We start from the raw sequence: 23,590 nt of genomic DNA, 5'->3' as shown, positions 1-23,590 counted from the left end.
GGGTGTTGGGGTTGAGCCCCTTGTCTGGCCTTGCGCTGAGCATAGAGATGCCTTAAGATTCTCTCTACCTCTGCCCCTCTCCCCGGCTCACGTGCTCTCTCTCTAAAAAAATAAAATAAAAAACTCTGTAAAGCACTTTTTAAATGGTGGCGATATCATCATCATTGTTTACATCTGGGCTTATTTTTGTTTGTTTTAGAGAGTACATGCAAGAGTACGGGAGAGGGGCAGAGTGATAGAGAATCTTCAGGAATCTCCAGGCTCAGCACTGAGCAGAACACAGGGCTGGATCCCAAAACCCTGGGATCATAACCTGAGGGGAAATCAAGAGCCATACCCTCAAACCCCTGAGCCACCAGGCGCCCCTTATTTTTTTGTATTACCCATGTTTTCTATGTTACTTGCAATGAACATTATTTTCTATGTAAATCTATTGTTTAAAAAATATATTGTTTAAAACAAAAAAAAAACCCTTGGTGGGAATCACTCTACCAGCATAGGAAAATGTGAAACCAAAGAATTGAACACAGGAAAGACCAAGTCAACTGCTAGAGAAAGCACCAGGAGTCTCCCAGGCCTCGTGGCCGATCTCCAGGACACCGTACTCTTCCGCTCCCAGAAGCCTCCAGCGGCGGAAGTTGTCACTTTCAGAGAGACGAAGCCCACGCCGTGTACCCGGCAGTAGGCTCGCCATGGCGATGGGGGGAGGCAGCGGTGTCCCCGAGCAGGAAGATTCGGTGCTGTTCCGGCGTGGCACAGGCCAGGTGAGATCTTGGACGGCATCGCCTTCAGACAGGCTCACTGGGCTCTCTCCGAGCGTCCCGCTAGGGGCTTCCGCGGCTGGGCTGGCCCGGTCGGGTTCGCTGACTGCGGGGCGGTATTCCACAGGTTTCTACGGCTTTCCTCATTTGGGAGTTTTAGCTACAGGCTCCTTCCTCGTGCGGCTTGGGCACCCTGATGGGTTAGAACTGATTCCCTACCTCAACTTGATTTTGCCTTGGTTTGTCCATTGTTTCTGATTGGGGAGTGTGCGGGGGCAGGCCGGGGTGAAGCAGGTAAACCAAGGAGGAGACTATTGAAATGTGCCAGTTTTACATGGAGGTGTTAGCGATGGAAAGCAAGGTACTTGCTTTCCGGTTATAATTTGAAATCAGAGGCAACGGGTTTTGCATATGGATTCGATAATGGAGGTTTGAGAGAGGAAAATCAAAGATAATTCCAAGATTGACCTGCAGTCATGAAAAGATGAAATTGTTTTTTCCTGAGATGTACTGAGGTCAGAAGACTGCGAGTGGAATAGGTTTATAAGGGAGGGAAATGAGAAGCTCAGCCTTGGGTGAAATCTGATTGGAGTGAGTTTGGAGCGGGGAGAGGAGAAAGTCAAGGCAAAACTTGTAAATAAATATTTCAAGTTTTGTAAATAGAAGGTAGAGAAATTGGCCGATAGATGAAGGGGAGGGTAAAATAAACAGGATTCTTAACTGGTTTTTTTGTTAGATGATAGAAATCTGTTTCAACGCTTTTTGGTCTGGTGCGAAAGATTGAATAAGGATGGAAAACTTGATGATACAAGAGGCAAAAGAGAAGTGTCGAGGCAGTGTTCTAGAGTAGATAAGAGAAAATGCATTTGGCCTTTGTTAGAAACATTGACAGTTCATGTGACAGTTACATGGGCACAGACTTGTGTGGATGGACAGATTTGTGGAAGCTGTCTTTTGATTGTGGCTGTTCTCAGTAAAAGAAATAAGGTCATCAACTAGGAGTGAGGGGAGGCAGGTGTTGGAGTTTTGAGCAGAAAGAAAGTAGAAAGTGGGTGGAAAGTAGGGAGAGTAGAGGAGTATTGGACTAGGGAAATGTAGTGGAAGTGTTGTTAGGCAACATGACAGGTTTACTTGAGATTTTGGTCATGAGTTTGAAAGATACTAGACAGCTTGATTGTGTTTTTCTCCAGCTAAGTTGAATTCAGGTGTGTGAGGGCAGGCACACAGTGAATTAAGTGTTGAAAATAATAGGGCTGTAGTTTTACCAAGTGGATATAAGGGAGGGAGGGAGGGAGGGGTACAAGGTAATTATGTTAGTAATTGACCATGGAATTTAAGCTGGCTAGGAAAGGAAGGGAGGACATTAGGATAGTAAAAGTTTAAAAATTTGTGGAAGATCGCTGTTTTGTTCTAGTTAAGTGGAATGATTGTCATCATCCAGATAGAAGAAGTAAGTTGCAGAGATTAGATGATAGTTGGAGAGTAGGATTCTTTTTTTTTTAGTTTTTTTTTTTTTAATTTTAATTCCAGTGTTCTTGACATACAACGTTAAACTAGTTTCAGCTGTACAACATAGTGGCTCAACAATTTCTATACATTACTCAGGGCTTACCATGGTAAATTTACTCTTAATCCCCTTCACCTAGTTCACCAGTGCCCCCCCCCCAGCCCCCTCGCATTTGTTAACCATCAGTTTGTTTTTGATAGTTAAGTCTATTTCTTAGTTTGTCTCTCTTTTTTCTTTTTTTAAAAGTATTTTATTTTAATTTATATTATTTTAAGTACGCTCCAAGCCCAGCATGGGGCTTGAACTCACTACTCTGAGATCAAGAATTGCATCCTGTACTGACTAAGCCAGCCAGGTGTCCTCCCTTTTCTTACTTTGTTCCTTAATTCTGTATATAAGTGAGATCATATGGTATTTGTCTTTCTCTGAGTAATTTCATTTAGCGTTATACTCTCTAGCTTCGTCCACATCATTGCAAGTGAAAAGATTTTGTTCTTTTTGATGGCTGAGTAATATTCCATTGTGTATGTATACCACATCTTTATGCATTCATCGATCAGTGGACACTTGGGCTGCTTCCGTAATTAGGCTATTGTAAATAATGCTGCAATAAACTTAGAGGTGAATGAAATGCCAGCCAAATTCAAGACAAAGAAATGGAAAGACATTCCATGCTATGGGTTATAAGAACAAATATTGTTAAAATGTCTGTACTACCCAAAGCAGTCCACACATTTAATGAAATCCCTGTGAAAATACTAACAGTATTTTTCGCAGAACTAAAACGATCCTAAAATTTGTATGGAACTGCAAGACGTCGAATAGCCAAAGCAATCTTGAAACACAAGAACGAAACTGAAGGTATCACAACTCCAGATTTCATGTTAGGTTACAAAGAAGTAGCAATTAAAACAGTATGGTACTGGCATAAAAATTCATGCATAGATCAGTGGAATAGAACAGAAGACCCAAAAAATAAACCCACAATTATATGGTCAGTTAATCTTTGGCAAAGGCGAGATGAGTATGCATTGGGAGAAAGATAATCTCTTAGGGGTGCCTGGGTGGCTCATTTGGTTAAGTGTCCAATTCGTTTCGACTCAGGTCATAATCTCACAGTTCATGGGTTCGAGCCCCGTGTTGCTCTTTGTGTGCACAGCTCAAGGCCTACTTGAGATTCTCCCTCTCTCTCTCTGCCCCTACCCTGCTCATACTCTCTCTCAAATAAAAGAACTTAAAAAAAATCTCAACAAATGGTGTTGGGAAAACTGGACAGCCACATGGAAAAGAACAAAACTGGTCCACTTTCTTTCACCATACACAAAAATAAACCCAAAATGGATTAAAGACCTAAATATGATCATCGAAACCATAAAAAGCCTTGAAGAGGGTACAGGCAGTGAAATCTCTGACATTGGTCATAGCATTTTTCTAAATATATCTCCTGAGACAAAGGAAATAAAAGCAAAAATAAACTACTGGGACTCCGTTAAAATGAAAAGTTTATGCATAGCAAAGGTAATGGTTATCAAAACTAAAAGGTAGCCAACTGAAAGGGAGAAGATAGTTGCAAATGACATAGCCCTTAAAGGGTTAGTATCCAAAATATGTGAAGAACTGATAGAACTTAACACCCAAAAAACAAATAATCCAATTTAAAAATGGGCAGAAGAGGGGCCCCTGGCTGTCTCAGTCAGTAGAGTGCATGATTCTTGATCTCAGAGTCCTCCATTCAGGCCCCAGGTTGGTGGATGTTGAGCTTAAAAAAAAATTTAAAAACCAAAAAAAAGAATGGGCAGAAGACTGAACAGACATTTCCCCAAAGACATAGAGATGGCTAACACACATGAAAAATGTTCAGCATCACTCATCGTGAGTTAAATGCAAACCAAAACCATAATGAGGGGTGCCTGGCTGTCTCATTTGGTAGAACATGTGACTCGATCTTAGGGTCATGAGTTTAAAACACACATTGGGCACATAGTTTACTTCAAAAATGAGATATTACTTGACCTGGCATAACGGCTAAAAGAAAAAATACAAGGAACAAGTGTTAGGATGTGAAGAAAAAGGAACCTTCCTGCACTGTTGGTGGGAATGCAGATTGTGGAAAACAGGATAGAGGTTGCTCAGAAAATTAAAAATAAAACTACCTTATGATCTAGCAATGGCACTAGTGAGTATTTACCAAAAGAATACAAAAACACCAATTCAGAAGTATACATGCACCCCTGTGTGTATAGCAGCACTATTTACAATAGGCCAACTGTGGAAGCAGCCCAAATATCCATTGATAGATGAATGGGCAAAGAAGATGTGTGTGTGTGTGTATATATATATATATATATATATATATATATATATATATATAAGGGATATAAGGGATGGGAATTAAAGAGTACAGTTATAAGATAAATTGATATTTAAAATAAACATAGGGGTGTATATATCTCTTCAGGGTGGTGTTTTTGTGTTCTTTGGGTAAATACCCAGCAATGCAATTTACTGGATCATAGGATGGTTCTATTTTCATGGCAGGTGAGGACGTAGTTCTGTTTTTAATATTTTGAGGAGTCTCCATATTGTTTTCCATAGAGGCTGATCCAGTTTGCATTCCCACCAGCAGTGCGTGAAGATTCCTTTTTTCTACATCTTTGCCAACCCTTGTTTCTTTTGTGTTTTTGATTTTAGCTAATATGACATGTCAGTGGATATCTCATTGTTTTGATTTGCATTTGCCTGATGAGTGATGTTGAGCATCTTTTCATGTGTCTTTGGCCCTCTATCATCTTCCAAGAAATGTCTGTTCATGGAGACATGAACTCAAGGAGAGTAGGATTCTTTAAACTGAGTTTATGGAAAGGTTCGGTTATTGTTAACCATAGAAGCTAGTAACTGTGATTGGGTGGTGTACAAGATCATTAATATGGAGGAGTTTAAGGACCTGGACGGTTAGGGTATTGGCAGAATCAGCTATGTGGGTTTTTTAACAACCAAGAATGGCAGGAGTAGCGTTGGAGACAACGCTAAATCTCAGGGGAGTGAGGAAGCGTGGCTCAGATGGCTGTAGATGATTGCATAAAGAGGAACAGCAGACAGTGGAGTCTAGTAACAGGGTTCTTGAAACTGAGGGTTTTTAGGAAGGAAGAAGAGAGGAAAAATCTGGAAGTGGGTGTAAGGAGCAAGTAAGATTGCTTCCCCATCTGTGGTATGATGATTTGAGGGATATGGAGAAGACATTTCATTTGAGATATCTGCAAGGAAAGAGGCATCTTTGGGGAAAGTTAGATTTTAAAGCAAGGAGGTAAAGGGAATATTCAGAGAAGAGGTTAAAGATATTGGGAGCAGGGTTTGCTGATGACTCGAGATCTCAGCAGAAGTTTCAGCAGTTGACAATTGTAGAAGATAGGAGAACATGAGGCATACTAGTGGTGACCAAGAAACAGCTATATAAAAGCAGTGCTGATGGTCTGTTCTGGTGTCTCTTGTTATCTAACAAACTCCCCAAAACTTAGTAACTTGAAATAGTAATTATCATTTTATTATCTGTCATGGTTTCTCTGGGTCAAGAATTTGTGAAGGCCTTGCTGGACACTTGTCCTTTAGATCTTTCATGTGGTTGCATTCACATAGACATTGGAGCTACAGTAGCCCAGGACTGAGCAGCTAGAGACTGAAAGCCGTTTTGTTTCTTCCTGTCCTCTCAGGGCTTCACATGATCTCAGTGTGTGGGCTGGTTTGGATTTCTTTATACCCCTTTATAATCCTACTCTCCTTTCTCTCATCTGCTGTTCCCCGATCACTGCTGGATCACACTTTCTGTCGCTGATTAGTGTGCATTTTCTAGAAGTTTATAAACATTAAATCTTTTGTTTGCCTTCCTTTACTCAGCATAGTTTTCAGTTTCACACATTTTGTTGTATATATTAGTTGTTCATTCCTTTTTATTGCTGCAGTATCCCATTTTATTATTATACTAGAATTTGTTTATGCATTCACTTGTTCATAAATGTTTCGATTGTTTTCTTTTTTTTATGCTGAAGAGTTTATTTTTTTTCAATATATGAAATTTATTATCAAATTGGTTTCCATACAACACCCAGTGCTCATCCCAACAGGTGCCCTCCTCAATACCTATCATCCATCCTCCCCTCCCTCCCACCCCCCATCAACCCTCAGTTTGTTCTCAGTTTTTAAGAGTCTCTTATGCTTTGGCTCTCTCCCATTCTAACCTCTTTTTTTTTTTTTTTCCCCTTTCCCTCCCCCATGGTCTTCTGTTAAGTTTCTCAGGATCCACATAAGAGTGAAAACATATGGTATCTGTCTTTCTCTGTATGGCTTATTTCACTTAGCATCACACTCTCCAGTTCTGTCCACATTGCTACAAAGAGCCATGTTTCATTCTTTCTCATGGCCACGTAGTACTCCATTGTGTATATAAACCACAATTTCTTTATCCATTCATCAGTTGATGGACATTTAGGCTCTTTCCATAGTTTGGCTATTGTTGAGAGTGCTGCTATAAACATTGGGGTACGAGTGCCCCTATGCATCAGCACTCCTGTATCCCTTGGGCAAATTCCTAGCAGTGCTATTGCTGGGTCATAGGGTAGGTCTATTTTTAATTTTTGGAGGAACCTCCACACTGTTTTCCAGAGCGGCTGCACCAGTTTGCATTCCCACAACAGTGCAAGAGGGTTTCTCCACATCCTCGCCAGCATCTATAGTCTCCTGATTTGTTCATTTTAGCCACTCTGACTGGCATGAGGTGGTATCTGAGTGGGGTTTTGATTTGTATTTCCCTGATGAGGAGTGATGTTGAGCATTTTTTCATGTGCGTGTTGGCCATCTGGATGTCTTCTTTAGAGAAGTGTCTATTCATGTTTTCTGCCCATTTCTTCACTGGATTATTTGTTTTTCGGGTGTGGAGTTTGGTGAGCTCTTTATAGATTTTGGATACTAGCCCTTTGTCTGATATGGCATTTGCAAATACCTTTTCCCATTCCGTTGGTTGCCTTTTAGTTTTGGTGGTTGTTTCCTTTGCTCTGCAGAAGCTTTTTATCTTCATAAGGTCCCAGTAGTTCATTTTTGCTTTTAATTCCCTTGCCTGTGGGGATGTGTCGAGTAAGAAATTGCTACGGCTGAGGTCAGAGAGGTCTTTTCCTGTTTTCTCCTCTAGGGTTTTGATGGTTTCTCGTCTCACATTCAGGTCCTTTAACCATTTTGAGTTTATTTTTGTGAATGGTGTGAGAAAGTGGTCTAGTTTCAATCTTCTGCATGTTGCTGTCCAGTTCTCCCAGCACCATTTGTTAAAGAGACTGTCTTTTTTCCATTGGATGTTCTTTCCTGCTTTGTCAAAGATTAGTTGGCCATACTTTTGTGGGTCTAGTTCTGGGATTTCTATTCTATTCCATTGGTCTATGTGTCTGTTTTTGTGCCATCGATTGTTTTCATTTGGGGACAGTTAATAATAGAGCTGCTGTGAATATTAGTGGAGAAGACTGTGTGGACATAAGTTTTCATTTCTGTTGGAAGTCTACTCATGGAGTAGGTGTGTTTTAACTTTTTAAGAAGCTGCGTTGGGGGGTGCCTGACTGGCTCCGTCGGTAGAGCCATGAGATTCTTGATCTCTGGGTGGTGAGTTTAAACCCCACATTGGGTATGGAGCCTACATTAAAAAAAAAAAACAAAACTGCCCTGGGAGCACCCTTCTATTTGTTAAATGGGATGCTACCCATTGAATAAATCCAGTCAGACCTTAAAAAAAAAAAAAGTGCCAAACTCTTCTTCAAAGTGGTTGAACCATTTTATATTTTGACTAGCAGTGTATGACAATTCTACTTTTTCCACATCCTTGTTAATTTTGAAATGCTCATCTTTTTTTTTAATTTAATTTTTTATTTTTTAAAATTTACATCCAAATTAGTTAGCATATAGTGAAACAATGATTTCAGGAATAGATTCCTTAGTGCCCCTTACCCATTTAGCCCATCCCCCCTCCCACAACCCCTCCAGTAACCCTCAGTTTGTTCTCCATATATGTTTTGTCCACCTCCCTGTTTTATATGTTTGTTTCCCTTCCCTTATGTTCACCTGTTTTATCTGTTAAAGTCCTCATATGAGTGAAGTCATAGGATGTTTGTCTTTCTCTGACTAATTTCACTTAGCATAATACCCTCCAGTTCCATCCATGTAGTTGCAAATGGCAAGATTCCATTTTTTTGATTGCCGAGTAATACTCCATTGCATATATATACCACATCTTCTTTATCCATTCATCCATCGATGGACCTTTGGGCTCTTTCCATACGTTGGCTATTGTTGATAGTGCTGCTATAAACATGGGGGTGCATGTGTCCCTTCGAAACAGCACACCTGTATCCCTTGGATAAATGCCTAGTAGTGCAGTTGCTGGGTCGTAGGGTAATTCTATTTTTAGTTTTTTGAGGAACCTCCATACTGTTTTCCAGAGTGGCTGCACTAACTTGCATTCCCATGGTCATCTTTTTTTTTAAGGTTTGTTAATTTATTCTGAGAGAAATGGAGGGTGGGTGAGGGGCAGATAGCGAGGAAGAGAGAAAGAATTGCAAACAGGTTCCACACTGTCAGCATAGAGCCCAACTCAGGGCCTGAATCCAGAAACTGTGAGATCATGACCTGAGCCAAAACCAGACACTTAACTAGCTGAACCACCCAGGTGCCCCTAAATGTTTATTTTTGAGAGAGCACAAGCAGTGGAGGGATAGAGAGAGGTAGGGACAGAAGATCTGAAGCAGGCTCCATGCTGACAGCAGAGAGCCCAATTCTGGGCTCAAACTCATGAAACATGAAATCCTGACCTGAGCCAAATAGGATGCTTAACTAATTGAGCCATCAATTAATCATCATTTCATATGTTTATTTGCTGTCAGTATACTATTTTCTTTGGCAAAATGCTGAGATCTGTTGTTTGTTTACTGTTTTTTAATGTTTATTTTTATTTTTGAGAGAGAGAGTACAAGCAGAAGAGGGGTAGAGAGAGGGAGACACAGAATCTGAAGCAGGCTCCAGGCCCTGAGCTCTCAGCACAGAGCCCGATGCGGGGCTGGAACTCAAAAACTGTGAGATCGTGACCCGAGCCGAAGTCGGAAGCTCAACCGACTGAGCCATCCAGGCGCCCCAAGATTTCATTCTTTTTAATTGCCAAGTCATACTCCATTGTATATATATACCACATCTTCTTTATCCATTCATCAGTAAGTGGACATTTGGACTCTCTCCATAGGTTGGCTATTGTTGATAGTGCTGCTATAAACATTGGGGTGCATGTACTCCTGTATTTTTAATAGCACACTTAAATAATAATCTATTTTTAATAGCACACTTTTTGATTACAGTAGCTTCACAGTACTTGTTGAAGTAAGATAATGTAAATCTTCCAGCTTTGCTTTGCTTTTTCAGAATTGATTTGTCTTTTCTAGGTCCTTTGTATTTCCACATGAGTTTTACAGCTTGTCAATTTAATATATATTGACCCTTGAACAGCCATGGTTTGAGCTGGACAGGTCCACCTATATGTGAATATTTTCCCCATAAATATAGTACAGTATTATAAATGTATTTTCTCTTCCTTAGAATTTTAATATTTTCTTTATTTTGTAAGAATACAGTGTATAATACATCAAGCATATATTAATAGGCTGTTTATATTATTTGTAAGGCTTCTGGTCAACAGTAGGCTAATAATGGTTAAGGTTTTGGGGAGTCAAAAATTATACACAGAGGGGTACCTGGCTGGCTCATTTGGTAGAGCATGCAACTTTTGATTTTGGTATCATGAGTTCCAGCTCCATACTGAGTATGGAGCCTGCTTAAAAAAAAAAAAAAAAAAAAAAAAAAAGCTGGGGCAACCGGGTGGCTCAGTCAGTTGAGCATCTGACTTCAGCTCAGGTCATTATCTTGCAGTTAGCCAGTTGCAACCCCACCTTGGACCCGCTGCTGACAGCACAGAGCCTGCTTCAGATCCTCTGTCCTCTCTCCCCCGTCCCCCTCTCTCTGCCCCTTCCCCACTTGCACTCTCTCAAAAATAAATACTAAAAATATATATGAAAACTACAGTTTTCAGCACCCCTAGCCTCCCTCCCCCACAGTTGTTCAAGGGTCAACTGTAGTTTACTTTTCTGTTAGAATTGCTAAGGTTGGGTTTTGTTTTGTTTTAACCCAAGTTTTCCCTGATCATACTTGGTTGGTTGAAGCTTATTTTCAGTAGATTTCTCTGGAAAGGTTAGTGAGTATAGTATTCTTCAACATTGTAAACTTAGTTTTCCTGCTCAAAGGTCAGGTAGGCCATATCACAAAATCCTTGACTCATACTTTTTCCCACAAATTTCTCTGGGAAAATCTTATACTAATTAATTTTCTTTATTTTGTACCTGACTTGGTCTTTTTGTTTAGAGGCATTGAGATTTTTTTTAGAATTTTATTTTGTTTTTGATTTTTAGCTTTTATTCTTCAGGCACTCCTATATACATTTATACATATATTAAATATTCTTTGCTAGCTATCTGTATTTAACACTTATTTTCTTTTTCTTTTTCTTTTTCTTTTTTTTTTAATGTGTTTTCTTTGGTACCCCCTAAATTTTCAGTCAGATATATTCTGCCTTGGTTACTTTGTAGCCAATGTTACTTTTTCTCTAATTTCTATCTTGATTTTAACTCCCAATTCAAATCTTGCCCTTTTGCCCTGTTTTCCCATCTTAGTTTATAAATTTTTTGATTCAGGGTGGTTTGCAGATGCTAGTTTATTTAATTTCAATTGGGTGTTTTCTTTTTTTTGTGATTGTTATTTGGGAAGTTTTATTAGCTGAACTATTTTTTGTTCTAATAGCTTTCTATAAAATCTTAGGTGTCTTTTCATTTTGAAATGTCTTGTTTCCTTGATCTGAGCATAATCATTGCCATGTGAGGAGTTTGCTTGCTATGTATTTTACTTTTAAGAATGCCCTTTTGAGGGCACGTGGGTGGCTCAGTCGGTTGGGTGTGTGACTTTGGCTCAGGTCATGATCTCATGGTTGGTTCATGGGTTTGAACCCCTCTGTCAGTGCAGAGCCTGCTTGGGATTCTGTCTCTCCCTCCCTCTGTCTCCCTGTCTCCCTGTCTCTCTTCTCTCTCTCTCTCTCTCTCTCTCTCTCTCTCTCTGCCCCTCTACTGCTTGCACTCTCTTGTTCTCTCTTTCAAAATACATGTAAAAAAAAAAAAAAAAAGAATGCCCTCTTGTATTGAAACAGTGGAATTCATCTTCCTTTATCAGTAGTACTTTTTGCAGGATTTTTTTTTAAAGATTTTATTTTTAAGTAACCTCTATACACAACCTGGGGCTCAGACTTAGAACTCTGTGATCAAGACTCACATGCTCCTCTGACTAAGCCAGACAGATGGCCCCCATTTGCAGTTGCAGGAGCACTGATGTGTCTTGTAATTTTGTGTTTTTTAAAAAAAAATATGTCTTCATCATCCTTAATTTCTACTGTTTGCTAACTCAGGCTGTACCAAATCTCTAAGGAACATCTCCCTTTCTAAGTGGAAGTGTAACCTTGAACAATCAGTTACCTCTGTGATTACTTTCCTTATCTACAGAATGATTAAATGATTTTTAATTAGTTTTTATCAAAAAATGAGATTAGCTGTTTCTCTGTATAATGGAGATTAACAGGAAAGCCACCTAAATTAGTTTTGCAACCAAACAAGTTTTATTATAGGCTTCTTTGGAACTCATTAATTGACTAACATACCAAATCCAAGATACTAATTGAAGGTGTTTTGTAACTTGTCCTCTCATCATCAACATTATGTATCTAAACTTATCTTCAGCTACTATGTAGAATGAACCTGATTCTTCTAGTTGGACTTGGAGTCTAAGTGATCAAAATACATTGTTTTATTTTTATTTTTAATTGTGGTTTATTTTTAAGAAATGTTTATTTATTTTGAGTGAGAGAAAGAGAAAGCAAGCAAGCATGGGGGAGGGGCAGCGAGAGAGGGAAAGAGAATCTCAAACAGGCTCCACTCTGGCCACCGTGAGATGAACTGAGCCGAAATCAAGAGTTGGATGCTTCACCACCTGAGCCACCCAGGTGTCCCTTAATTGTGGCTTAAAAGCACACACATAACATAAAATTTATCATCTTAGCCATTTTTTTTTAAGTCAACTCTGTACCCAACGTGGGGTTCGAACAAGATCAAGAGTCTCATGCTCTACCAACTGAATCAACCAAGTGCCCTACATCTTAGCCATTTTGAACTGTGCAGTTGGCGTTAAATATATTCATGTTATTGTACGGTAGATACCTAGAACTTTTTAATGTTGCAAAACTGAAACTCTACCCATTATAAAGCATTGCTTCTTCCCCCCAACCCCAACTTTCTACTTTGTTTTTGTGATTGACTACTTTTGATATCTCACACAAGTGAAACCATACAGTCAGTGGGTTTATTTTTGCTTCTAGGCCTTTTTTTTGGCTCCTGATCTTTCTTGAAATGCTTTCTATTTTCTCTTATACCTGTCCTCATCCTTCTGATTTTTATTTCCTAGGCCTGTTTGCTCCATGATCATTCACCAGCCATTCCTTTTTCTCTTCTTTTTTTATTGAGGTATAATTGAGATATAACATTGTATTAATTTCAGGTGTACAACATAATTATTCAGTATTTGTACACTTTGGAAAACAAACACCACAATAGGTCTAGTTAACATCTGACACCATACATAGTTTAAAAAATTATTTTATTATTTTTAATTTTTATTTTAGAGAGAGCACACCGGAGGGGGGAAAGGGCGGGGGGGGGGGGGTTAATCTTTTTTTTTTAAGCTTGTTTATTTTTGAGGTGGGGAGGGGCAGAGAGAGGGGGACGGGGGATCTGAAGCAGGGTCCACTCTTACAGCAGCAAGCCTGATGCAGTGTACGAACCCATGAGCCGTGAGATCATGACTTCAGCCAAAGTCAGCCGCTCAACTGCCTGAGTCACCCAGGCGCCCCTGACTTTTTTTCTTTTTGGCACTTTATTTTTTATTTCTTGAAGTTCTCACTGTGCTCATTCATTCTCCTGAGCTTGATAAGCATGTTTATGACTATTGAACTCCTTATCAGGTAAATCACTTCTCTGTTACTTTTAAGAAATGGTTTTTGAGGTTTTACCTTATTCTTTTTTTGGAACATATTCCTCTGTTTCTTCATTTTGCTTGACCTTCTGAGTTGGTTTCTGTGCATTAGATAGTAGCCACCTCTGCCAGACTTCAAGGAGTATCTTGTAGAAGATGAACTTTATCGTTCAACCCTGCACTAGCTCTTGGTTGTTTCTCAAACCTTTGTGATTATCCAAGCAGCCTATTTTAATTTTAGTGGTTCCCAGTAGTTGAGAGTGTGCAAAGACCTATCTGTGTTCCCAAGGAGGAGGATCTCAGTCAACCATTTGATTCAGGATGATTGGGGAGCCAGACCCTTGGGCAGCGGCTTTTAAAGTACGTAAATATATACAGTCTTGTGGGAATGCAAGCAGAAGCCCACTCAGCCTGCAGAGCAGGTGATCTGGACATATCCCCTGGGTAGCACTTGTAATAACCAGGGTACCCAGGGAGTGCATAAGCTTCTTTCTGGGAGGTAACAGTAAGCTGGAATAAGGCAGAGAGTGAATAGCCTTATGGAACCCAGGAATGGAAAGCCCCCTAGTTACCATGGACAGATGGTTACGGAGTGTTCCCTGAGCAACAGCTGCAAAAGCCTGGGACACCAGGTGTGGAAACTGGGGTACCAAGTGCATTTAAACAAATGCTACCCTCTAGGAAACACAAGTGCTCTGGAACTCAGAAGAGGGAGAGCACACAGATGGCATTGTCTGTCTGGAGCGAGGCAGGAGCAGAAACATGGTGCCCACTAGCCTGTGTGCATTGAGAATATCCCACCAGGGCCCTGCAAGTGTGTGTTAAATTAGACTGCCCCTCAGGCTAACACTTTAATAAGCAAATGAGTCTCTTTCACATAAAGTTTGTGTGCCTTTTACTCCATTGTTTCTGCACTAACTGCCTTGGGCAATTAAATCCAGGCATTGGAGCACTTTAATGGCTTTTTCTCAGTTTGCTATTTTCCTGTAGGTCTTTGAATGCGAATCCCCATAGTTTTTAAAGCTAGATGTCTTGGGGGCTTATCTCAGGTACAGGTCTTAAAAGTTCAAGTGCCCAGTTTGGGGTTCAAATTCATTTCTCCTCAGGGAGAGTCTCTGAGTTTTGAGTTTCCTCCCTATAATGGGTTGCTGCACTGGAAAGGGGTTTGTGGCAAAACTGTGTCTCAGCTTCTCTTCTTTGTAGGGATTTGTTTTTTCATGTTTGCCTAATGTGTAGGAGTTGCTCAACTAGTTTCTAGGTATTTTTGACTTTGTCTTTTTACCCTAGAGGAAGTTATTCTGTATGTAGCTATAGATCTGGTGCATTGGTGGGGAGCAGGTGAATTCAGCATCTTCCAAAGTCGGCCTCTTGAACCAGAGAAAATCTATTTCTTTTAATTCACACATTTATTGTCTGTAATGTCTCACCATAAATGTTTTGTATTTTTTTTATTTTGATTTTCTGTGACACTGTGTTTTAAATTCCTATTTAGACCATCGCTGAAGAGAGCAGGTAGCGTGATTTCATATACCTCTCAGAAATGAGTGTGTAAGAGATAGTGGATGCTCAAGAATATGTTTTTGAATTGAATTAAATTTAAATAAAAATAGAATTAAATGCTACTTCAGTCTTTTCCAGATTACTTAATACCACTCCTGTTTAAAATGAAAATTGATTTATTAATCGCTACTAGTAATTTGTAACTTAAAACCTTTTGAGAATTCTTGCTTAATCTAGACATAGTGCAAGGTCAAGGGGAAAATATTCTTTGGACCTCAGATTCTTTGGTCGGAATAGCATTACCATAGTCTGTATAACAAAGTCAGGCTAATAGCCAGATGTTTTCCCACATTGCCAAAGTAAACCTTTTATCAGCTCTTAGAAAAGTTTGAAACATAGTTATCTTTGAACAGATCCACTTATGGTTGGTGGATAGAAATTCAATTATAGAGCAGTTTACTCCTTTTAGAATATTTACATATGCCTAGCTTTGGGGGTAATGTCACATACTCTGTAAGGAGGTAGGCTTCCTCTAGTTTTGTTTAGGATTTAAAATACCTGTTTTTAGTGTAATTTCATGTGTGGCGTAGGATGGCTCCTGACAGTATCTAACCTACATTTTTTATGAAACCCATTTAAACATGAATTGTGTTTGTTCTTTACCCTTCCCAGAGTGATGATTCTGACATTTGGGATGATACAGCGTTGATAAAAGCTTATGATAAAGCTGTAGCTTCATTTAAGGTATGAATACTCTTTTCCTTATTTCCTCATGTTATTCATTTGGGACAAAATTAACTGATAACATACTTAAAGTGTTGAATTACATATTATTCCGTTCTAATGTTGAAGGCCAATAGATATCATTGGCTAATTGACTTAGATGATAATCTTCCTTTAGAAGTTGGTAGGTAGGCTCTCTGTATGTCATCCCTTTAGCAAAGTCAATTTAAGTAGAATCTTAAACATTAATTACTTTTAATGTGTTTGCATTGTATCAGACTATAGAAATCGTCTAATTCAGATTAGTAGAAGGGCAGTCTAAATTATAATTTTCATTTAACAAGCCTTCATTGAAATAATAATGATAAATGTCAGTAGTGCTATAATTAGTACTTGTAGAGTGTTTACAGTATTTTAGGCACTATTCTAGGTGCTTTACTTACATTAAATTAATCCTAACCCAAATCCTGAGTTGGTTATCAAGTCAGGTGTTCCTGAGGGCAGGAATATTCAATTCTTTAAGGAGATGTAGTCTGTTTTTGTGGCCCCAGCAAGACATTTACACAGTTGCCCAACATCATCACTTTCTCTGCTGTGTGAGGTATTTAGGTTTATTGAGCACCATGCAAGAGCCATCAGTAGTCCAGACAAAGAGCATATCCTCATACAGAGCACCAAACGAACTCCACTTCTTTCCCTTAGTCACTCTTATTGCATGAGGTAAAGATCAGACCTGTATGTTATCCTTAAAACTGAATTCAAGTTTCTTCAGTAATACTTCTCTTTTTTTTATTAGGGTTTTTTTTGTTTTGTTTTGTTTTGTTTTGTGTTTTTATTTGGCTTTGAGACAGAAAGCACTAGCTGGGGTGGGGTAGAGAGAAAGGGAGACAGGAACCAAAGCGGGCTCCACACTGACAGTGGAGACCCCATTGCAGGGCTCAAACCCACGAGTGATGAGATCATGCCCTAAGCTGAAGTCAGGGGCCCAGCTGACTGAGCCACTCAAGCACTCCAGTAATGCTTTTCAATATACCCTTAAGGTAGAAGCACACTAATGCAGGTTCTGTAAAATGCAGATTAAAGTGTGGCTCATTGTTGGCTGGGATTGATGATATTGCAGAGGGAGGTAGTGTGAGTAGAGGAAAATAACTTAATTTGGGGAAAAGACAGTTTAATTTTAAACTGTGTTTTTTGAAGTAAATGAGAAGATATGAAATTGGTAAGTGGAAATGTTGCATTGAATGAAGAAGAAATGTCAGTTGGATAGTAGATTTAGAAGTCTGTCTGCATAAGGGGCACCTGGGTAGCTCAGTCTGTTAAGCATCCAACTTCTGCTCAGGTCATGATCTCATACCTCGTGAGTTGGAGCCCCACATCAGGCTCTGCGCGGACAGCTCAGAGCCTGGAGCCTGCTTCGGGTTCTTTGTTTCCCTCCCTCTCTCTGCCCCTGTCCCGCCTCTCAAAAATAAATAAATAATTTAAAATTTTTTTGTTTAATAATAAAAAAATAAAAAGAGAAGTCTCTCTGCATAGAGGTTATAATTGAAGTAATAGGGATAGATGATCATAAACAGGTAAAGGATGGACAGTTCTTTTTTGGGAATGCCCAAGTTTAAGACTTGATTAGAGAGGTAATAAAGCATTGGAGCTCTACATTGTTAGATCACCCAAAATGTCTTGAATATCAAGACAAATGATCATCAGAATCTAACTTTACAGGAAGATTGAGAGTGAGGACTTGATTAAAGAGGTCCCTAGAGCTGATAACCAGATATATGATGCCTTCCAGCATAGTTGTTGTAGCATGTGGGATGATAAAAAGAGGAAGTGGAGGCTGAGTTGATGGAGCCTTGAGGCCTTGGTAGTTACTGGGTTATATTGTTACACTTTTTTTCAAGTATGACCCTGTAACATGTCCATTGTTCTTCATATTTTCACAGCATGCTCTAAAGAATGGTGACATTTCTGAAGCTTCAGATAAACCAAAAGGCACACCTAAAAGAAAACCCGCTAAGAAGAATAAAAGCCAAAAAAAGAATACCACAGCAGCCCTGAAGCAGGTTATTTTAAAACATTGAGATTGAACTTCAAAGAATTTCTTGTTACTGTTTTCAATAATAGTGTAAAATATATTTAACTTACATGATTAGTATAGTGTTTTCCACTGACAGGTAATCATAAAACTTCTAAAATAGCTGTTAAACTTTCTATTGTTTAGGAACATGCATGTCAGTAAAAGTATAGTGAGTTAGGTGGGAATGTAAATAATATGTTGAAGATTGTGTTTACTTTATGTGGGAGGTGGGGTACAGGAGCCCATGGTCACTTGGGATGAGCACCTCTGGGCCTTAAACTGCATTGGCATTGTAAAACTGGGAAATGGCTGTGCTTTTTTTTTTTTCTTCAAAAACCCTAAAACTAATACCCAGGAACCAAAAATTCTAGGTAAAATCATTTCTGCTATTTAAAACAGCAGACCTGAAAGCTAAATATTTTGGTGCCTTGTCAGTCCCCTTAGTTTTATCATTACCAAGGGGGAAGAGAGCTAACATTTGATAAGCACTGGCTATGTGCTGAATCAGAGTGCAGGACCCTGTACACATTCTCCCTCCTTTCTGTTCTTCACAACAAACAGATGAGGTAGATTTTATTGTAATTCCTTAACAGATGAGGAAATTGAGACTTAAAGAGATTAACAAGCTTGTCTTGATTATATAGTTGGCAGAATTCATATTACATGGTAAATATGTGGCATGATTCTATAAACAGCAAAATTATATTGATACTGGAAATTCAGATTTATGTGTCTTTGGCCCCAAGCCAAAGATCATTCTGCCTTCCAGATCAGTTACCTAGAGACTATCCACTCCACAACCTACCTTACCGACCTAAACAAGATTACAATTTATCCTCTTCAAAAGAAATACGTGTGGGTGTGTATCTTTGGTTTCTTTTATAGTGGAAAGTTGGTGACAAGTGTTCTGCCATTTGGTCAGAAGACGGCTGCATTTACCCAGCTACCATTGCTTCAATTGATTTTAAGAGAGAAACCTGCGTTGTGGTTTACACTGGATATGGAAATAGGGAGGAGCAAAATGTGTCTGATCTACTTTCCCCAGCCTCTGCAGTGGATAATAATGTAGAACAGAATGCTCAGGAGGTAAGGATACCAAAAATAAAAATAAAAAGGAAAGAAAAAAGAATTCTTGGAGGCAGAGAGGAGATGAGAAAATCAAAGTTGTTTGATCCCCTGAAGTATTCACTTTTTTTCATGATACCTTTATAACAAAAGTATGTATATTTTTTCTTTTTAAAGAATGAAAATGAAAGTCAAATTTCAACAGATGAAAGTGAGAACTCCTGCAGGTCTCCTGGAAATAAATCAAATAACGTCAAGTCAAAAGCTACTTCATGGAACTCTTTTCTGCCTCCACCACCCCCCATGCCAGGAGCAGGACTGGGACCGGGAAAGGTACATTTCTGCCCAGAAAAGTTTTCCCAGGAAACAGTTAATAATTTTATAACTTTCCACCCCTCCATTGGATGAGTTTTAGCTTTTCCTTGAAAGTTTTGTAGCTTTCTGTAGATATCATAAATTCACACTTGAAAATTCTTGGAAAAGGAAATAAAATAGTAATGCAAAATACTCTACACTGAAAGACTTTCCCAACTGTTCTTATGGAGGATTGGGTATTAGACTAATAATCTCATGAATTTACGTTAGAAAGTATAGTGGTATTTTACTGTCACCAGGGTGTTATGCTCTGGTTCTCCATGTCATTTGGTTAGGATACATAACAGTTGGTGAGAAACACAATATTTACATCTAATACAGAAGCATCTAATACATTAAATCCTGAAGCCCTAGATTGTTTTGTAGAGTAAAATGTAAAAGCTCTTTTCCTTTATGGGTCTCTTGGATGTAAGTAGCAAATCAACTTAAACAGAAAAGATTTTGGGGCACCTAGGTGGCTCAGTCGGTTGGACCTTTGACTTCGGCTCAGGTCATGATCTCGCAGTTTGTGGCTTTGAGCCCCACGTCGGGCTCTGTGCTGACAGCTCAGACCCTAGAGCCAGCTTTGGATTCTGTGTCTCCCTCTTTCTCTGCCCCTCCCCTGCTTGCTCTCTGTCTCTCTGTCAAAAACAAACATTAAAAAAATTTAAAAAAAATTTTTTTTTTATTTTAAGTTCTATCATGGAACCCAAGTTGGTGTGTCCCTGTCCAGTTGTTTTGTATAAAGGAGTGATTTCTTCACTGGGGGTTAAAAAAAAAATTTTTTTTTTTAGAGAAGATAAATGATTTCTTTTTTTATAATTTGTTTTAATTAAGTTTATTTTTGAGAGATACAGGGCATGAGCGGGGGAGGGGCAGAGAGAGGGAGACACAGAATCCAAAGCAGGCTCCAGGCTCTGAGCTGTCAGCGCAGAGCCAGATGAGGGGCTCAAACTCATGAAACGTGAGATAATGACCTGAGTGGAATTCAGACGCTTGACTGATTGACCCACACAGGCGCACCAAGGAAGTTAAAATTTTTTAATGTTTGTTTGTTTGTTTATTTTTGAGAGAGAGCGGGCACGCACATAAGTGGGGAAGGGGCAGAGAGAGGGGGACAGAGGATCCATCCTACAGCAAGGAGCCTGATGTGGAGATCAAACTCACAAACTGAGCCTAAGTTGGATGCTCCACCAACTTAGCCATCTAGGCACCCCTTCACTGTAGGTTATAGTATTCAGGCGATAATAATAATAAAATTAAAAATCAGTGTTGACTTATTAAAGCTTTGAAGATTTTCTCTGAGTGCTTTTTTTTTAACTTTTTATTTATTATTTTGAGAGAGAGAGAGAAAGTGTGTGCAGGGGAGAGGCAGGGAGAGAGACAGAGAGGAAGAATCCAAAGCAAGCTTTGTGTGGTCAGTGTAGAACCTGAGGCGGGCTTGAACTCAAAATGGTGGGGTTATGTCCTGAGCTGAAATCAAGAGTCTGTTGCTTAACTAACCGAGCCATCCAGGTGACCCTTTACCATTTTTAAAAATGTTTATTTATTTATTTTGAGAGAGAAAGCATGCGTGAGTCGGTTATGGGCAAAGACTGGGAGAGAATGCCAAGCAGGATCCTCACTGTCAGTACAGAGCCCGATGCAGGACTTGATTTCATGAACTGTGAGATCATGACTTGAGTAGAAGCCAAGAGTCAGACAATTCACCGACTAAGCCACGCAAGCACCCCTGTGAATGCTTTCTTAAAGAGGTTTGCATTATATTACAATTTCTAGAATGATCAGACCTCTTAATTTATCTACATATCGTACTTCATTGGTCTGAGGGAGCTGACTTTTCTTGTTAAATGAGAGGTTTACTAATTTTTACAATATATGCTTATGTTAGTATACGTAACTCAGGGGACATCCATAAAAAGATTACACAATTAACGACATTGTGGCAGATACAGTCTTTTTTATGATTGAAATATCTTGCTAAATACACAGTCTCTGATTTCTGAGGTAATTGGCAATCTTTTTACTTTGGTTTTACTTTCTGAATGTTTAGATATGAAAGGAAATGAGGAAAATCTAGATTTATGAGTCTGTTTAAATTCACCATTTGGTATATGAAATTCTATTTCATCTTTTTTTTGAGAGAGAGAGAAAGAGAACCGGGGGAAGGGTGGAAAAAGAGGGAGAGAGAAAATCCCAAGCAGGCCCCACACTCAGCACAGAGCCCGACACAGGGCTGAATCTTATGAACCATGAGGTCATGACCTGAGCAAAAATCAAGAGTAGGAAGCTTATGTTTATCCCTTATCCGACTGAACCACCCAGGTGCCCCTGTTTCATCTCTTTTGATATATATAATGTATCATTCTGGGTGGTTATTTACGTTCTTAAGACATTGAATCCTTTTCCTCTTTTCATATTTAAATTGATAAATTAATCTTCCTTTTAAATGTTCTTTACAGCCTGGTCTAAAGTTCAATGGCCCACCACCACCTCCACCACCACCACCACACTTCCTATCATGCTGGTTGCCTCCGTTTCCTTCTGGACCACCAGTAAGTGTAAAAGAATTGAGATTAAAATTTGCTTTCATACATAGTTAGGGATTTAGCAGGACATGGAAGTGTCATTTTATACCATCCCTACAGCCAGATTCTAATGTGTAAACCTTTGAACTAAACCTCAGGGTTTTGGGGGCACCTGTGTGACTCAGGTAAGCATCCGACCTCTGGTTTCTCAAAATAAATAAATAAAAACTCTAATAAATAAATAAATCAACCAACCAACCAATCAACTTGGATTACTTTTTTAAATGTCCTTCTGCTATCCAGACTTAGTCCTCTTATTACCCCAATATCTGAGCCCTATGTTGCATGCTTCCTTCCTCTTAGAAGTTATATCTCATTCTATAGGGAGGAAGCTCTTATTTTAAAGGACTTAATTACACTGTATACAAGGATTAATGTGCTTCCAGATGTGCTTGGAATTTAGTGTCACATAGCCTGTCCCAATTTCTAACGGTAGACTGACTTTGAGATATCAACAGTAGGTTAGATACAAGATACTTTGTGGCAAATTCCACGTGTTCAGTGGGAGCCGCTCAGTTTTTCTACTCAAGACCTTTACTTGAAATGCTATTTGGATGTTTTGTTTTGTGTTGTATTTTAATTTTTATTTTTTTTAACATTTACTTATTTTTGAGAGAGAGACAGAGCACGAGCAGGGGAGGGGCAGAGAGAGAGGGAGACATAGAAACCGAAGCAGGCTCCAGACTCTGACCTGTCAGCACAGAGCCTGATGTGGGGCTCGAACCCATGAACCACGAGATCATGACCTGAGCCGAAGTCATATACTAAACTGACTGAGCCACCCAGGTGCCCCTGGATGTTTTTTAAGGAAAACCATTAAAGTATATATACTTGGTCTTTTAGCCATAGCTTCATAATGGAACAGAATAATAGTTGGAAAATCAAAACAAAATATCTAAACATTTTATGTGATCTTTTATCTTTTGATTTTTATTTATCTTAATTTTGTTGGCCTGTTGTTATCAGTTGGCTTTCTCAAAATGTCTTAAAAAAATTTTTTTTTAAATAGGTAATGGCATGAAATGTAGGGAAAGATAGAGCTAACATCCAGCATTCTCTATGTAAAATGGATGTCCAGACTTCAGTTTTTGTTTATTGACTTTATATCTTTCTCCATTTCCAGATAATTCCCCCACCACCTCCCATATGTCCAGATTCTCTTGATGATGCTGATGCTTTGGGAAGTATGCTAATCTCTTGGTACATGAGTGGCTATCATACTGGTTACTATATGGTAAGTGATCATTCAGCATCTTTCCTGACAATCACTTTGTGGTTATGTGACCTTGTTTTGTTTGTGACTAAAAAGTGGTTTGTTATGTTTGGCAGATCATAAAGGTTGAAACTACCTCATAAAGTTTAAAAACATACAACTATTGGAGTGCTTGGGTGGCTTAGTCCATTGGGCATCCGACTCGATTTTGGTTCGCGTCATGATCTCTGGTTCATGAGTTCATTACTTGCATCGGGCTCCACGCTTAAGGTGCAGAGCCTCCTTGGGATTCTCTGTCTCCCTCTCTCTGCCCCTCCCCTGGTCACGTTCTGTCTCTACTTCAAAATAAATAAATACATTCAAAAATACATATATATATAACTTTTGTTTAAGGCTTACATTCTCTTGAATTGTCCCTGCTAAGTGTAATTATAGTTCATTTAAAATTTTTTCATGTTGAGGCGCCTGGTTGGCTCAGTCAGTTGGATGTCCAACTCTGGATGTCAGTTCAGGTCATGATGATCTCAAGGTTGTGGGGTTGAGCCCCGTGGTGGGCTCTATGCTGAGCATGGAGCCAACATGGGATTCTTTCTCTCTCCCTGCCCCTCTCCCCTGCTCACTCACTCTTTCTCTCTCTTGCTCCTAAAAAAATAAAAATAAAATTTT

General features: G+C 39.2%; 1 protein-coding gene across 4 annotated transcripts in view; it reads left to right on the top strand.

The window, feature by feature from the left end:
* The first annotated feature begins 662 nt into the window (after nt 1–662).
* SMN2 (survival of motor neuron 2, centromeric) overlaps nt 663–23,590 on the top strand; it is a 42,203-nt gene continuing 19,275 nt past the window's right edge. For 3 of the 4 annotated variants that reach the window (XM_030322650.1, XM_030322640.1, XM_030322657.1), the window contains exons 1-7: nt 663–764; nt 15,580–15,651; nt 17,571–17,690; nt 18,590–18,790; nt 18,947–19,102; nt 21,586–21,678; nt 22,835–22,945. In XM_030322650.1, coding sequence (XP_030178510.1) covers nt 693–764; nt 15,580–15,651; nt 17,571–17,690; nt 18,590–18,790; nt 18,947–19,102; nt 21,586–21,678; nt 22,835–22,945 — 825 coding nt within the window. In that variant the 5' untranslated portion in view covers nt 663–692. Of the gene's footprint in view, nt 765–15,579; nt 15,652–17,570; nt 17,691–18,589; nt 18,791–18,946; nt 19,103–21,585; nt 21,679–22,834; nt 23,135–23,590 lie in introns of those variants that run through there. The other variant, XM_030322630.1, reaches the window with a different exon arrangement.

The sequence above is a fragment of the Lynx canadensis genome, chromosome A1 (assembly GCF_007474595.2).
Source record: "Lynx canadensis isolate LIC74 chromosome A1, mLynCan4.pri.v2, whole genome shotgun sequence".
NCBI classification, from domain to species: domain Eukaryota; kingdom Metazoa; phylum Chordata; class Mammalia; order Carnivora; family Felidae; genus Lynx; species Lynx canadensis.
The sequence above is the reverse complement of the archived record's forward strand: the minus strand, read 5'-3'. Positions and strand labels throughout refer to the sequence as shown.